This window comes from Anabrus simplex, chromosome 5 (assembly GCF_040414725.1).
Source record: "Anabrus simplex isolate iqAnaSimp1 chromosome 5, ASM4041472v1, whole genome shotgun sequence".
Classification (NCBI taxonomy): Eukaryota; Metazoa; Arthropoda; class Insecta; order Orthoptera; family Tettigoniidae; genus Anabrus; species Anabrus simplex.
This window is the reverse complement of record NC_090269.1, coordinates 332,083,062-332,098,940: the sequence shown is the minus strand read 5'-3', so window position 1 is coordinate 332,098,940 and position 15,879 is coordinate 332,083,062. Positions and strand designations below refer to the sequence as shown.

At 42.5% G+C, this 15,879-nt stretch overlaps 1 protein-coding gene across 2 annotated transcripts in view; it reads left to right on the top strand.

Annotated features, from left to right (window-relative positions):
* LOC136874071 (UPAR/Ly6 domain-containing protein qvr) overlaps nt 1-15,879 on the top strand; it is a 695,631-nt gene that overhangs the window by 333,057 nt on the left and 346,695 nt on the right. Inside the window, exon 1 of one of the 2 annotated variants that reach the window (XM_068227649.1) lies at nt 12,358-12,461. The exons of the other annotated variant lie outside the window; for it this stretch is intronic. Within the exon in view, the coding sequence (XP_068083750.1) occupies nt 12,434-12,461 (28 nt within the window). The 5' untranslated portion in view covers nt 12,358-12,433. Of the gene's footprint in view, nt 1-12,357; nt 12,462-15,879 lie in introns of those variants that run through there. 2 annotated transcript variants of the gene reach the window in all.

Sequence of the window (15,879 nt, the reverse complement as noted above, 5' to 3'; positions counted from 1 at the left end):
AATTAAAACATATTTTGTTTTGACTAAACCAATCAACAGTAAATTGCTTTGCTCCTTCTAGCTTGAGGAATACCCAGTTTAAGTTATCATGTTCCTCCCCATGTCCACTTAATTGAAATGTTGAGATTAATTAGTACTGCTGTACAATAGCCGTGCCGATGTCCATTGATCGACAGCTCGACAATTAACAGTGATATGATCTACGCAAGTTGGGTTCATGGATAAACAATAATATACGCAAAAAGTTGCTACTATAATAATAATAATAATAATAATAATAATAATAATAATAATAATAATAATAATAATAATAATAATAATAATAATAATAATCTATGTGAATATGAACATGCACGCCGACTAGGTTTCAAATTACGGAGCAGTACGTAATACTGCAGTCCGCCTCTGTGGTGTAGTGGTTAGCGTGATTAGCTGCCACCCCCGGAGGTCCGGGTTCGATTCCCGGCTCTGCCACGAAATTTGAAAAGTGGGAGGTCAAATGAGTAGAGGTGGGTTCGATTCTCACCTCAGCCCTCCTGGAAGTGGTTTTCCGTGGTTTCCCACTTCTCCTCCAGGCGAATGCCGGGATGGTACCTAACTTAAGGCCACGGCCGCTTCCTTCCCTCTTCCTTGCCTACCCCTTCCAGACTTCCCATCCCTCCACAAAGCCCCTGTTCAGCATACCAGGTGAGGCCGCCTGGGCGAGGTACTGGTGATTCTCCCCAGTTGTATCCCCCGACCAAGAGTCTGAAGCTCCAGGACACTGCCCTTGAGGGGGTAGACGTGGGATCCCTCGCTGAGTCCGAGGGAAAAGCTGAACCTGGAGGGTAAAGAGATGATGATGATGATGACGTAATATTGCATACGGGAGATATTGAGTTCGAACCGCACTCTCGGCAGCCTAAAAGAAGGTTTTCCATTGTTTCCCATTCTCACATCACGCAAATCCTGGGGCTGTACCGTAATTAAGGCCACGGCCGCTTCCTTTCCACTCCCAGGCCTTTCCTACCCCATCGTCCCATAAGACCTATCTGTGTCGGTGAGACGTAAAGGAAATTCTAAAAAAGAACAATTTTGCAATAATCCCACTGCCTAGCACACGTTGTTTATTATTTTATTTTATTTTATTTTATTTTATTTTATTTTATTTTATTTTATTTTATTTTATTTGTATAGCATCTTACACAACTGAACGAAGCATCCACATGCATAGCTATCCTATGCGTATGGAGTGGTGTGTGACGTCTGATTCCATGAGGCGATGGGTGCTTTGCATAATCGAGGGTAATCTACGTTGCGAATCCATACTTTTGTGACAAAACACAATTGCAGTGAATAATTAAATGACAATCGGTGAAACAGAAGTGAAACAATGGTTACGGGATTCCTCCTGTGAGGCGGCGGCTTCGAATCTACTGTATAGAAGGCACCAAAAGTGAAAAGTGACATAATTAGGCTATATGAATAGAGATGTGCATATGAAAGCACTGGATGTTGTTACTGAAAAACGTCTAGTGCAGAAGTAACTCTGTATTTTCACCGTACATAATTCATAGTGCATAGTGCATAACTCACTCTCTCCGTCCCTCCATGGCTCGAAACTTACAAGGCGACTGTCTCCCATGGGGAAGTGAAACTAAGGCAGTGCATTGTTTATGTGTTGAAACGAACACCCCAGTATTAGCGAGTTTCTGGACGCGAGTTGCTGTGTTCCAAAGTTTCCGAAATATTCCATGAAAACGTAGACTATATATAATCACTCTATCCATCACCCATAAGAAGATACTAAAAAATATGCATCGGATTATTTTTCATCTGATAATTTTTTCAATTTAGCTCAGGTTTTAAACATTTGTTTATATTTTACAATGTGCTTTACATTTAACAGACACAGATAGGTCTTATGGCGATGATAGGATAGGAAAGGGCTAAGAGTGGGAAGTTAGTGGCCGTGGCCTTCATTAAGGTATAGTTCCAGTATTTGCCTGCTGTGAAAGTGGGGAAACCGTAGAAAAATATCTTCAAAGCTGCCGACATTGGAGTTCGAACCCCCTATGCCACGAATGCAAGCTCACAGCTGCACGCCAACTTGCCCGATAGTTTTAAAAATAAGACAGTTAAATGCAGAATTTGTGGCAACACACATCGTAAAGATCTACCACTGATTCCAGGATCTGATACGTAATTGCCATGGCACTAGACTACACCTAACAAGGGGACATTCCCTACTTGTCACCACCGATTTCGCTCAAATTTATAGAACGTGCAGGGCTTGGCTAGAAATGAAAGTACCCAAAGTGGAAACTCCAGATGGCCAAGCGTATAGAAAATAAAAATACAAATACAAATACAAATGTTGACGTGGCTCTCGCACCGTATAAGCCTCTTACGTTAGTGCACACGCCGAGCAGTTGCTGGCGTAGCGGGAAGAGCTCGTACTGGTAATTTGCTGGTCGTGGGTTCGACTCCCCGTGTGGAGAGCAAATTTCTCAACTTTTATATTATTCATTTATTTTAATTTATTTTACTTAATTATATGGAAAAAGGCATATGACTTCATTTTTTTAATGAGCACACAATTGTAGAAAATTTGGAGTTGCAAACTTTCCCGATGCGTTCAAACTCTTCTTTTTTTTCTCCTTTATTGGCTATCTCCCCTCCTTGGGCAATGTGCCATAAACGTGAATAGTCGTTTCGCTGTAAGATTCTTTTCACCTGACAAGTGAAGGTTGCTCCTGACGGCTGTACACAAACAATAGATTCTTGGCGCAGGTAGACAATGAAAAAGAAATCCCTATTTTTTACCTTTTACATGCCTTTTGCGTATAAATTCATCATCATCATCATCATCCGTTTACCCTCCAGGTTCAGTTTTTCCCTCGGACTTAGCGAAGGATCCCACCTCTACCGCCTCAAGGGCAGTGTCCTGGAGCTTCAGACTCTTGGTCGGGGATACAACTGGGGAGTATGACCAGTACCTCGCCCAGGCGGCCTCACCTGCTATGCTGAACAGAGGCCTTGTGGAAGGATGGGAAGATTGGAAGGGATAGGCAAGGAAGAGGGAAGGAAGCGGCCGTGGCCTTAAATTAGGTACCATCCCGGCATTTTCCTGGAGGAGAAGTGGGAAACCACGGAAAACCACTTCCAGGATGGCTGAGGTGGGAATCGAACCCACCTCTATACTCAGTTGACCTCCGGAGGCTGAGTGGACCCCGTTCCAGCCCTCGTACCACTTTTCAAATTTCGTGGCAGAGCCGGGAATCGAACCCGGGCCTCCGGGGGTGGCAGCTAATCACGCTAACCACTACACCTCAGAGGCGGACTGCGTATAAATTAATAAATAAAATGAATTATTCACCTCCTTACGTAATTGGAAAATGAATAATATGAACGTTGACAGAAATAAAACATTCTCCACACGGGGAGTCGAGCCCACGACCATCGAATTACCAGTCCGAGCTCTTCCCGCTACGCCAACAACTGCTCGGCGTGCGCACTAACGTAAGAGGCTTATACGGTGCGAGAGCCACGTCAACATTTCTATTTGTATTTTTATTTTCTATACGCTTGGCCATCTGGAGTTCCCACTTTGGGTACTTTCATTTCTAGCCAAACCCAGCACGTTCTATGAATTTGAGCGAAATCGGTGGTGACAAGTAGGGAATATCCCCTTGTAAGATCTGCATTACCAGTCCCAAACAGAAACAGACTTCTTGGACAGAGACATACAGCATATCTAGAACCGCGTGTTGGTATGTAGGCCTAATACTCTACCCCCAGAAATATTAAAGATGAAGAAAGGTCCAAAGCTAAAAGTATGCCTGAACACCTGGACTCTTCTGACAGATATGAATTACATAATACATTTTCACTTACGCTAACGCCTTCCAAAATACTAAAGGATATTAAACGTACTATCATTGCTACTTGAATATCTCCACGTCCAATAAATAATTACCACTGTAATAACTTCAGTATATAGGTCATACCAAGTCAAAGAAATTACGTCCCTCTGTACATTAAGTATTACCTAACCTTGTTATAATATTTTACCATGTAAATATAGGCCTTCAATTATTGTAAGAACATTATAAACATATCTAAATTTTCTGGATACATCTAGGTTCTTGAAAGTGAGTTTTTATTTTACTTTTTAAATGTGTACATATATAAAATTATCATAATTAGGTTTTCCAATAATATTCGAATGGTGAAAGAAAAATTGATAAATAATCCAACACTGAACGGGTGCCATATTTTTACATCCAATTAAACAACATTTTAGCTACTTGTCTTTGAAATTACTGGGACCTTTCCCACCGTCCCCCATGACTCATGGGACCATGTGACAACAAACGAACCTTTACGGGTCACGAACACATGGGACCATGCTCCACGGAAGTCGATAGTCAAGGGACCTTTTCGGCCTGTGCCGATTTCCACTCATTGGGATTGTATAATAAATCCACTCACATGAGAAGTCATCGGCCATGCAGCACAGCAAGGTCAATGCTACACTCCCGTTCCTGAGGTCTGAACACCGGCTACTCAGGGCCGAAGACCGTCCGCGGCGAGTAATGGCTATAAAACTTGAAATTACTTTATGACGTTGTGTGTGTAAAGTATACCAGGTGTATGCATGAGTTTTTGCCGGTTTTTGTGCTAAAGTAAACACCTAATTTTCAAGGTAAATTCATTTTTTGTTTATTCAAAATATTGGCCATCGGCTTTTATACACTTCGCCCATCTTTCAGGTAAATTATGAATACCATGCCAGAAAAACTGCTTGTCTTTTGCGGCAAACCATTTGTCGAGCCATTTTCCAACTTACTCGAAATTGCTGAAGTGCTGCTCTGCGAGCGCATGCCCCATTGTAGTGAAGAGGTGATAGATGCCGCCTGGTCGGGGGAGTGCGGCGGGTACAGGAGGATGTTCCATCCAAGCGATTTCAAGGTGTCTTTCACTGGTCTTGCTGTGTGATACGGCGCATTGTCGTGTAACAAAATCACTTTGCCATGTCTTCTGGCCCATTCCGGTCTTTCAATCAATTTGTGATTTAATTGAATCATTTTTGGCGATAGCATTGTGCATTAACGGTCATCATCCAGTAACGCCTGCAATCGCTCGTCTTCGCACTTTTGTGGTCTACCGGAGAGCGCACTCTCTTTCACATTGAAACCACCACATTTAAATTGTCGAAATCATGTATCACATGTTCTAATCGATGGAGTGCGTTCAGCATATGTTTATACCAACAAACTATGACTTTTCACAGTCTTTTTCTTAAATAAGAAAAGCAATGCGTGCCGCAAATGTTCTTTTTCACACACAAACGTCGACATGATGACTGAACGATACAACACAGACGCTAGTGTTTGGCGGACTCAACTTGTGTGTTGATAGGTTAATTTCAGACGAACAGACTGACATATGTGTCATATTCATACGCTGCACACTGTTCGCTGGCGCCATCTTTTATTGAAACCGGAAAAGACATGCACACACCTGGTACAAGCCCACACACAAGCTTCCTTACGTAGGATTGACTAACATGATGAATGAACTATTGTATTGTACATAATTCTTTCTTTCTTTCTTAATCTGTTTATTGTCCAGGGTTGGCTTTTTCTCTCGGACTTAGCGAGGGATCCCACCTCTAACGCCTGAAGGGCAGTGTCCTGGAGCTTCAGACATCGGATCGGGGGATACAACTGGGGAGAATGATCAGTACCTCGCCCAGGCGGCCTCACCTGCTAAGCTGAACAGGGGCCTTGTGGAAGGATGGGAAGATTGGAAGGGATAGACAAGGAAGAGGAAAGGAAGCGGCCGTGGCCTTAAGTTAGGTACCATCCCGGCATTTGCCTGGTGGAGAGGTGGGAAACCACGGAAAACCACTTCCAGGATGGCTGAGGTGGGAATCGAACCTACCTCTACTCAGTTGACCTCCTGAGGCTGAGTGGACCCCGTTCCAGCCCTCGTACCACTTTTCAAATTTCGTGGCAGAGCCGGGAATCGAACCCGGGCCTCCGGGGGTGGCAGCTAATCACACTAACCACTACACCACAGAGGCGGACAGTACATAATTCACAGCGCATAATTTTCTCTCTCTCCGCTCCCCACCTAGTGTTGTGCTGTACCGTTTCCACTTCTCACATCGACAGCTCGCATATCGTCCTTGATGTTATCTGTCCTGCACTTCACAGCTCTTCCAGGAGTCAAGTGCCCTCTTGGGTCGAAGCGGAGGACCATTTACGCCACCGAGCTGCCGTTACGTCTTCTTACAGTTGGTGTCACGTCAAGTCTCCGCTAAACATGCTCATTTCTCACGTGGTGACGACAAGTCAGTCTAAATTTCCATCTGAGCACTTTCAACTCTTGGTGTGGGAGACCTACTCGTGTCTCTTAGTCAGTAGATGATAAAGGGCTACTGGGCCCACTATGGTCTCATAAATCTTTGCCAGGAGGTGTCCAGGCATCCTCCATGGTGATTTGTCTTCATTTGAGTCATGCTGAGGTGTCTCTCATTCGAGTTTGTGGGACGAATAATGAAACGAAGTGAAAATGAGGTAAGTAGTTCATTCGTTTATTATAATCCTCAATTATTCAATATTAATGCATTGGTTATATTTTCCCAAATAATGGGAAATTCTCTATAGAGGGCCTCAAACGTGTCTTAAAAATGTCTCCGAGTATCTGAACACATACAGTGACTCACATAATTATTCGGACACGTTAGTAATTATAGTCTTTGCTACACACTGGCCCTGTATTTCAGAGAAAATATTGTACACGCAAACTAGTTTCTGACAGAACCCAGTTTGACAGATTCAACACGACGTTCAAATGTGTACTTTTAGAAAACAGGAGAACCAGTGACCACGGAACCTTAGAACGCAGTTAACGTGCTTCAACAAAATTATTTGGACAAAAGTCAGTTGCCGTGCAGAGGTCGTATGTAAAAGAACCACGGGCAATGTGAACGTAAACATTCAGTGTGTTAGAGTGCTGTGTACAATGTAGGTGAAAATGGGCCGCAGAGAAAGAGAGAGCACAATCGAACAGCGGCAGCTAGTAATTTTTCACCATGCCAAAGGTAAAAGTTGTCGTAAAATTGCTGAAATGTTACAAATTAAGAAAAGTACAGTCTCTGATATTATCACAAGATTCCGGGAGGAAGATAGAATTGACATCCACCGCATACGGGACGTCCAATAACTTTTTTCTGTGAGGGAAGAGTGTTATATCATCAGAAAAATGAAAAAGGCACCCAAGTTAAGTGCTCCAAAACTCGCTACGGAGATTGCCGCAGACACCGGAAAGAAAGTGCATCCCTAAAAGATACGGAGAGTGCTCGGAAGAGGTAACTTTCACGGCCATATTGCAAGAAGGAAGCCCTTCATAAATCAAGTAAATCGAAGGAAGAGAATTATGTTTGCCAAAGAGCATGTTAAAGAAGACAATGAGTGGTGGAATGACGTTATATTTGCTGATGAGAGTAAATTTAACATATTTCAATCTGATGGGAGGATAACAGTTTGGCGGCGTCCTGATACTGAGCTTCAAGAGAAAAATCTGAAAGCAACTGTGAAAGATGGCGATGGACATCTAATGGTGTGGGGGTGCATGTCGGCGAATGGAGTTGGTGAATTGATTTTTATTGAGGGTAAAATGGACCACTTTCAATACCTTAAAATACCGAGGGACAATATGAAAAAGAGTGCCGAAAAGATGGGGATTGGTGAACATTTTAAATTTTATCAAGATAACGACCCAAAGCATATAGCCTGGAATGTAAAGATATGGTTATTGTTTAATTGCTCAAAGGTGCTGAATCCACCGCCTCAGTCACCAGACTTGAATGGGATTAACAATCTTTGGGACAAACTGGATAAAGAAATAAGGAAAACAATAATTACATCTAGAGAATAACTGAAAAATGGACTTCAAGAAGAGTGGCAGAAGATATCTCCCGATTACATCCGGAAATTAGTGGAGAGCATGCCAAGTCGACTCAGGGAAGTAATTATAATGAAAGGAAAGCCCACCAGATACTGAACCTTTAGGACCATAAGTAAAATGACAAGTGTCCGAATAATTTTGTGCAATATTGGTTTTGATTTTGATTTTGTTTTTAATGATTATATTTTCATTGAACATGTTCATTAGAAGAATGATGGATGTTTAGCTTTTATATTCCATACAGAAACTTGTATCTAATTTATATGAGTGTTTTATTATTCCTGAAACCACTAATACAAAGGAAACTATAATAAATCATGTCTGTCCGAATAATTATGCGAGTCACTGTATACAGGAAATATGCAAGAAAATGACATCAGCTGCTGGTGTTCTCAACAGATTGAAATACAATCTGACCACCAAGTTAATAAAGATCATTCATCAGGCACGTACCTTACGTTCTACATATCTTGGCATGCTATGAGAAATAACTGTTTCAAACGGTGGAGGTACTGCACAAAAGATACATATATTCACACTACTACTATTAAAGTGTTATCATTCCTCTCCTGAAGAGGCAGGCAGGCCTCTTAGACGGTGACGCCGTCTCTTAGGCCAGGAGATTTGTAATGGAGAAAGATATATGTGGTGAAGGTAAGAGGATTGAAGGCCGCGGCCTATACTAGGAACTGCCCCGGCATTCGCCTTAGTGCAGGGGAATGGAAAACCACGGAAAGCTATTCTCAGGACAGCCATCGGTGGAACCAGCCCCTCTCCGTCTCCCGAATGCAGATGTGTAGAGTCACGGTAGAACGATGTTAGATGTGGTGGTGGTTATTGTTTTAAGAAGAAGTACAAATACGTAGTCCGCCTCTGTGGTGTAGTGGTTAGCGTGATTAGCTGCCACCCCCGGAGGTCCGGGTTCGATTCCCGGCTCTGCCACGAAATTTAAAAGTGGTACGAGGGCTGGAACGGGGTCCAATCAGCCTCGGGAGGTCAACTGAGTAGAGGTGGGTTCGATTCCCACCTCAGCCATCCTCGAAGTGGTTTTCCGTGGTTTCCCACTTCACCTCCAGGCGAATGCCGGGATGGTACCTAACTTCAGGCCACGGCCGCTTCCTTCTCTCATCCTTGTCTATCCCTTCCAATCTTCCCATCCCCCTACAAGGCCCCTGTTCACCATAGCAGGTGAGGCCGCCTGGGCGAGGTACTGGTCATACTCCCCAGTTGTATACCCCGACCAAGAGTCTGAAGCTCCAGGACACCGCCCTTGAGGCGGTAGAGGTGGGATCCCTCGCTAAGTCCGAGGGAAAAGCCGAACCTGGAGGGTAAACAGATGATGATGATGATGATGACAAATACGTAACCATCCCCTATATAACAGTAATCAGAGAGAAAATATGGAAGGGACCCGACACTTCGAAAAATGAATATATTGGCCAAAGAAAGACAAGTCCCACGAATGGAGTGAAAATAAGAGCCCCTAGGTGTCGAATGCTCTAATAGCGTCGGGGTCGGAAAGAAAGAGACTTGGCCAAAGGAGGCCGAATAGGATAGATGAAAGAGCCTGGCACAAGTATGGGGAAGCAATGCCAGGACTCAGCTAAGGGGACCGTGGTCACCAATCGACGCTCCCACGTTGAGATCCCCTGGAGCCATCTTAATCGCCTCTTACGACAGCCAGGGAATACTGCAGGTGTTGTTCTACCGTCCCCACCCACAGGGTAAAGAACCATGGCCTCCCGTCCTCTACTCGGTTGGTCGGTCTGAGTGAATAGCTATGGGACCACGGACCACCCGTGGCCAACTGTAACACGAAACCTACTCTGTAACCATCGACCCTATTAGCACCAACGCTTGTGGCTTTATGCCAGAAAACATCGCCTACACTGGAAAATTACTACAACTCCCCATGTGCTGTAAACACAGATATTCACTCACACAATACGAGTACTAGACGTATAAATTAAGTTCATATCAATTCCGTAGATTCAAGTAAATATGCATCGAGGCCTTTTGTTACCCATCAAATGTCTGTAACTAACTTCCAGATCACATATGATTAGATGTTTCATTACTTTCATTTCTTTTAATGGCCAACTTCTTGGTTTCTACTTAAGATACATTTAAAATGTCAAGTTTATTACTGGCACACGTGAATGCTTAGTAAAATAGAACTGCACTGCAAAGTTATAAGCCATAACTCAGGAGCATCAAGAATCCGGAATCACCTGCTCTTCCTGTTCCGCGAGTCTTCTTCAGAGAGAGGTTCTAAGCAGTACCAACTATGCTGCGAATCCATTCATATTCCGTATCCCAAAACTTACAAGGGGACGATCTCCTATGGTGAAGTGGGATCACTGTGAAACTTTGACAGTGCATTGTTTATATGTTGAAACGAACACTCGAGTAGAGCTGCATATCAGAGCGTTTCGGGGCGCAAACTGCAATGCTCCGAAGTTTCTAAAATGTTCTTTGGAACGCCTAGTAAACAGGTAAATCTGCAGCTTCACAGTACCTACTGCTTATAAAGGATAATGATAATTATATCGATTATATGAATAGGCAGTAAAAGGAAACAAAGAGGAATTTGGAAAGGGAATCACAATCAAAGGATTTTTTTTTTTTTTTTTTTTTTTTTTTTTTTTGCTTTACGTCGCACCGACACAGATAGTACTTATGGCGACAATGGGACAGGTAAGGCCTAGGAATGGGAAGAAAGTGGCCGTGGCTTTAATTAAGTTACAGCCCCTGCATTTGCCTTGTATGAAAATGGTAAACCACGGAAAACCATCTTCAGGGCTGTTGACAGTGGGGTACGAACCCACAATCCAAGGAGAGGAAATCTAAACTCTGAGATTCGCCGAGAATATTTTTTATTTTATCCGACTCTCCAGAAGATCTCGAGATACTAGGGAGATAGTGATTCAAACCCACTGTCGACAGCCCTTAAGACAGTTTTCTCGTGGTTTACTGTTCTTTTTTTTTTTTTTTTTTTTTTTTGCTATTTGTTTTACGTCGCACCGACACAGATAGGTCTTATGGCGACGATGAAATGGGAAAGGCCTAGGAATAGGAAGAAAGCGGCCGTGGCCTTAATTAAGGTACAGCCCCAGCATTTGCCTGGTGTGAAAATGGGAAACCACGGAAAACCATCTTCAGGGCTGCCGACAGTGGGGTTCGAACCCACTATCTCCCGAATACTGGATACTGGCCGCACTTAAGCGACTGCAGCTATCGAGCTCGGTGGTTTACTGTTTTCATAACAGGCAAATGCCGGGACTGTACCTTAATTAAGGCTGCGGCCATTTCCTTCGCACTCATAGCCCTTTCCTGTCCCATCGTCGCTATAAGACCTGTGCGACGTAAAGCAACTTGTAAAAAACCAAAAAGAGAGAGATCTGGAGAAATCGCTAAATGTCATGGACGAAGTCTTGGAGAGAGTACAAGAATAAAATAAATAAATCCATTACAAAAGTAATGGAGTGCATTCGAAGGAAGTCAGCTGATGCAGGAAATCTAATCTTAAAGGAAGTAGATGCAGTAGAATAACTAACAGTGGCAGAAGAACAGAGGACGTAAAATGCTAAATAGCACAAACAAGAAGGGTCATTCGTAAAAAAATAAATTTGTTCACTTCGAACGTTGATATAAGAATTAGAAAGATGGAGCATGGCATTGTTTCGAACTGAAACATGGACGATAACTAGCTCAGAAAGAAAGAGAACGGGAGCTTTTGAAATGTGGTGTTACAGGAGAATGCTTAAGGTGAGATGGATAGATCGAGTCACATAATTAACGAAAGTGAGGATGTTTTATTCCGCTGTTTTAAGATAAAGAGGATGAAATTGGGGTAATCACCCTACACTCAATATAAGCAAATCGTACACTTCCACAGTGATAAAGGGATATAATTTGCCACAGGTGTTCCTGATAAGCTAATTATGTTTTATTCCGACATTCAAACAGTTAAAAGATTATCAAACAGTTTTAATTATTTGAAAGGATATTAAGAAGAGTTTCGTAATAACATTATTTTTCCGGGCTGAGTACCTCAGACGTTAGAGCACCGGCCTTTTGACTGCAAACTGGCAGGTTCGATCCTGGCTCAGTCCGGTGATGTTTGAGGATGCTCAAACACACCAATCTCGCGTCGGTAGATTTAAGGGCAGGTAAAATAAATCCTACGGGATAAAATTCCGATATTTCGGTGTCTCAGAAAACCTTAAGAGTAGTTAATGGGACATAGAAGCAAAATTTATTATTATTATTATTATTATTATTATTATTATTATTATTATTATTATTATTATTATTATTATTATTATTATTAAGAGTGTGATAAAAAGGTTCAGAACAATATAAGTAAGGCGCAAGAGAGAGTTCAAGACCACTTCATATCAGATGACCTCAGTACAAACTCAGCTACCACTGGCGATCTTCTCCAAGTTGCTCCGCCTTCCTCGCAGTCAACATGGGCCTCAAAGGAGTGTTCATCTTTGGTAAGACAAATTCTATTAATAATACCACAGTGTAATTTACATATAATTCTGTTGTAATTAATGATATTATACAGTGAATAGTTTTAATTACTGTGTTGATCGGGTGGCAGTAACGCATAGGGAGCACAGTAAGTGCCTTGGTGTTAATAGAAGGAACGATCTTCATTGCGGTAATCACATGAACTGGATTGTAAATAAAGTTTAAACACCTCTTCACTTGGTTATGCGGGTATTGAGGGTTTGTACCAATGATGTAAAAGTGGGGGCGTATAAGTCACTGGTAAGAGCCTAGTTAGGGTATGGTTCTAATGTTTTGGACCTCACCAGGACTACGTGATTAGAAAACTGGAAAAATATACAAAAATAGAAAGTAAAGCAGCACGATTAATTCTGGCCGATTTACAAAAAGCGAGTAGTGTTTCGAAAATGTTGTAAACTTTGGACTTGGAAGACTTGGGAGTAAGGAGACGAGCTGCTGGACTAAGTGGAATTTTCCGAGCTGTCGGTGGAGAGATGGATTGGCATAACATTAGTAGAAAAATAAGTGGAGTTTTTAGCTTAGCTTTGCTAGTTGCTTTACGTCGCACCGACACAGATACGTCTTATGGCGACGATGGGACAGGAAAGGGCTAGGAGTGGGAAGGAAGCGACCGTGGCCTTAATTGAGGTACAGCCCCAGCATTTGCCTGGTGTGAAAATGGGAAACCACGGAAAACCATTTTCAGGGCTGTCGACGGTGGGGTTCGAACCTACTATCTCCCGAATACTGGATACTGGCCGCACTTTAGCGACTACAGCTATCGAATGGAATTTTTAAAAGTAGGAAAAATGTTAATATGAAAATAAAGTTGGAATTCAAGAGAACAAATTGGGGCAAGCGCTCGATTATAGGAAGAGGAATTAGAAATTTAACAAGGGATATGTGTGATATATTTGTACATCCTTTAAACCATTATGAAAAGGCTCCCGATAAGAAAACTGCCGCCCAGGCGATAGCCCTAAATGCAAATGAAGATTGATTGATTGATTGATTGATTGATTGATTGATTGATTGATTGATTGATTGATTGATTGATTGATTGATTGATTGATTGATTGATTGATTGATTGATTGATTGATTGATTGATTGATTGATTGATTGATCGTACATTCGGCTAGAACGGTGTCCTATATACAGCGTGCTTGTGAGGAATGTGTAGACATCCATTCGACTTATCAATATAGATTTAGATCGCATTTGTGACGCAATTGCCTCAGCGACTAGTAGACTTATTCGCTCATTAACACTCCCCCACACTCATCTCAGGTAAAACATTTTCGATACTCCGAAGACTTGTAGGGGTAACAGTTGACGAAGACTTTTATTATTATTATTGTTATTATTATTATTATTATTATTATTATTATTATTATATTCGAACAGAGCCTCTATGAACTACGTGTTAATAACCAATCTCATTCTCTGTGTCTAATTGATCTTGTTTGTTTGCCAATTTTAACGTCTTGTAGTGTACCTTGAGTCCATCAATTAGCGCTTTTGGCAAAGCTCTCTTCTGGGTTACGACGCCACCATAAAGCCATGATAATATTTTCCAATCCTTCTGAAACTATCCCGGTCATTGATTTTTTTTCCTCCGCAATGTCTATGCCTCGCAGATCTTTCTCACTAATTTGGATGCCTCTCAATTCAGAAAATTCCACATTTTCTTCGTGAGCCGCCCTTTCTTCTTCTACTTCTTCTTCTTTCTCGTTATTTTACACACACGCACACAGTTACACCTTTGAGTCTTCAGTCTGCAATTCTGCTTGAAGTAACTAAGCGTTTCTGACAAAGACAAAGACACCTCCATACAGGCCAGGAAGGCCCTTGGAGGAGTGGAAGGTAAAGGCTTCCACCATTGTTAACCGCGGCATGTGATGGGGTAGAGTGGTTAGCTCTACGCCCGGCCGCCTTTGCCCCCAGGAATTAACCTGGTACTCATTTTTTATGTAGGCTGAGTGAACCTCAGGGCCATATGCACCTCCGGAAGTGGAAATCTCGTTTCTTAAATTTTACGACTTCCTGGCGGGGATTCGAACTCACGTCCTTCCGGGCGATCCGAGCACGCCTTTACCGCCTCGGCCAGACAGCCCCTACTAAGCGTTTCTACAATACTTTATTTACAACTATGTCTGTGATTTCGTTAGTTCCACGCCTATTATCATTAAATCAGTAAAATCCGAGTTGAACCATCGTCACATTCGTCTTCCGCTACTTATCTTACCCTCCATGGCCGAGCGCATTATTCTCCTAGGTAAACCATCCTCCTCCTTTCGCCTCACATACGGTAATCCCACTACCAAAGCCAGTTTACAGCATATGCACAGCTTTATTCATTGTGTTCATTCCTAACTTAGCCTTTATCGCCTCATTCCCTCCATTCGCCTCACGTGACCCCACCACCGAAACCGGTTTATGCCTACAGCTTCATCATTCGAAGTCATTCTTAACTTAGCCTTTATCTCCTCATTCCGAGTACCCTCCTGCCATTGTTCCCACATGTTTTTATCAGAAATAATTTAATTCATTAAAATAAATTATATACATTAAAAGACGCGTTTCTTATATTTGGTTCCATTGCTAGAGGTTTAAGGTTTAATTAACATAGATTTTCAGTGACGCTGAGATAGCATGTCGACTTCTAAAACCGAAGGTTGGTTGAATCCCCAACATCAACAGTTCAAACGGCCTAAGAGGTATACTAGGGAACTGAGGAGTGAGTTTATTTCCCGTAGCTTTCCTCAGTGAGTCAGAAGGAGGTATTACATATCAGTCTGACAAGTGGTGGGGATTACAACTTTAAGAGAAACTACAACTGGGCACTAATCACAGCGAAAAGGACAACGTACCACTGCCAATGTCCGGCTCCATGGCTAAATGGTTAGCGTGCTGGCCTTTGACCACAGGGGTCCCGGGTTCGATTCCCGGCAGGGTCGGAAATTTTAACCATAATCGGTTAATTTCGCTGGCACGGGGGCTGGGTGTATGTGTCGTCTTCATCACCATTTCATCCTCATCACGACGCGCAGGTCGCCTACGGGAGTCATATCAAAAGACTTGCACCTGGCGAGCCGAACTTGTCCTCGGACACTCCCGGCATACGCCATTTCATTTCATACCACTGCCAATACTTCATGTGTAGAAAATAATGACACTGAAGTTACTTCTTGCTGTACATATTATTCTGACTCAAGTTACAAAGAAATCAGTTCACTAACAAGTTATTCATCCATTAGCTCTTCATAAATATTTTGAATTCCACTGGAATATACGTGCGCATACCCATTAAGACTTCCATATGTTCTGCTTTTATTGGCAGCGACTGAAAATAGAGAAGAGGGCTTGCAAAATGTATTGCTAACCCCTCTTGATTTCTT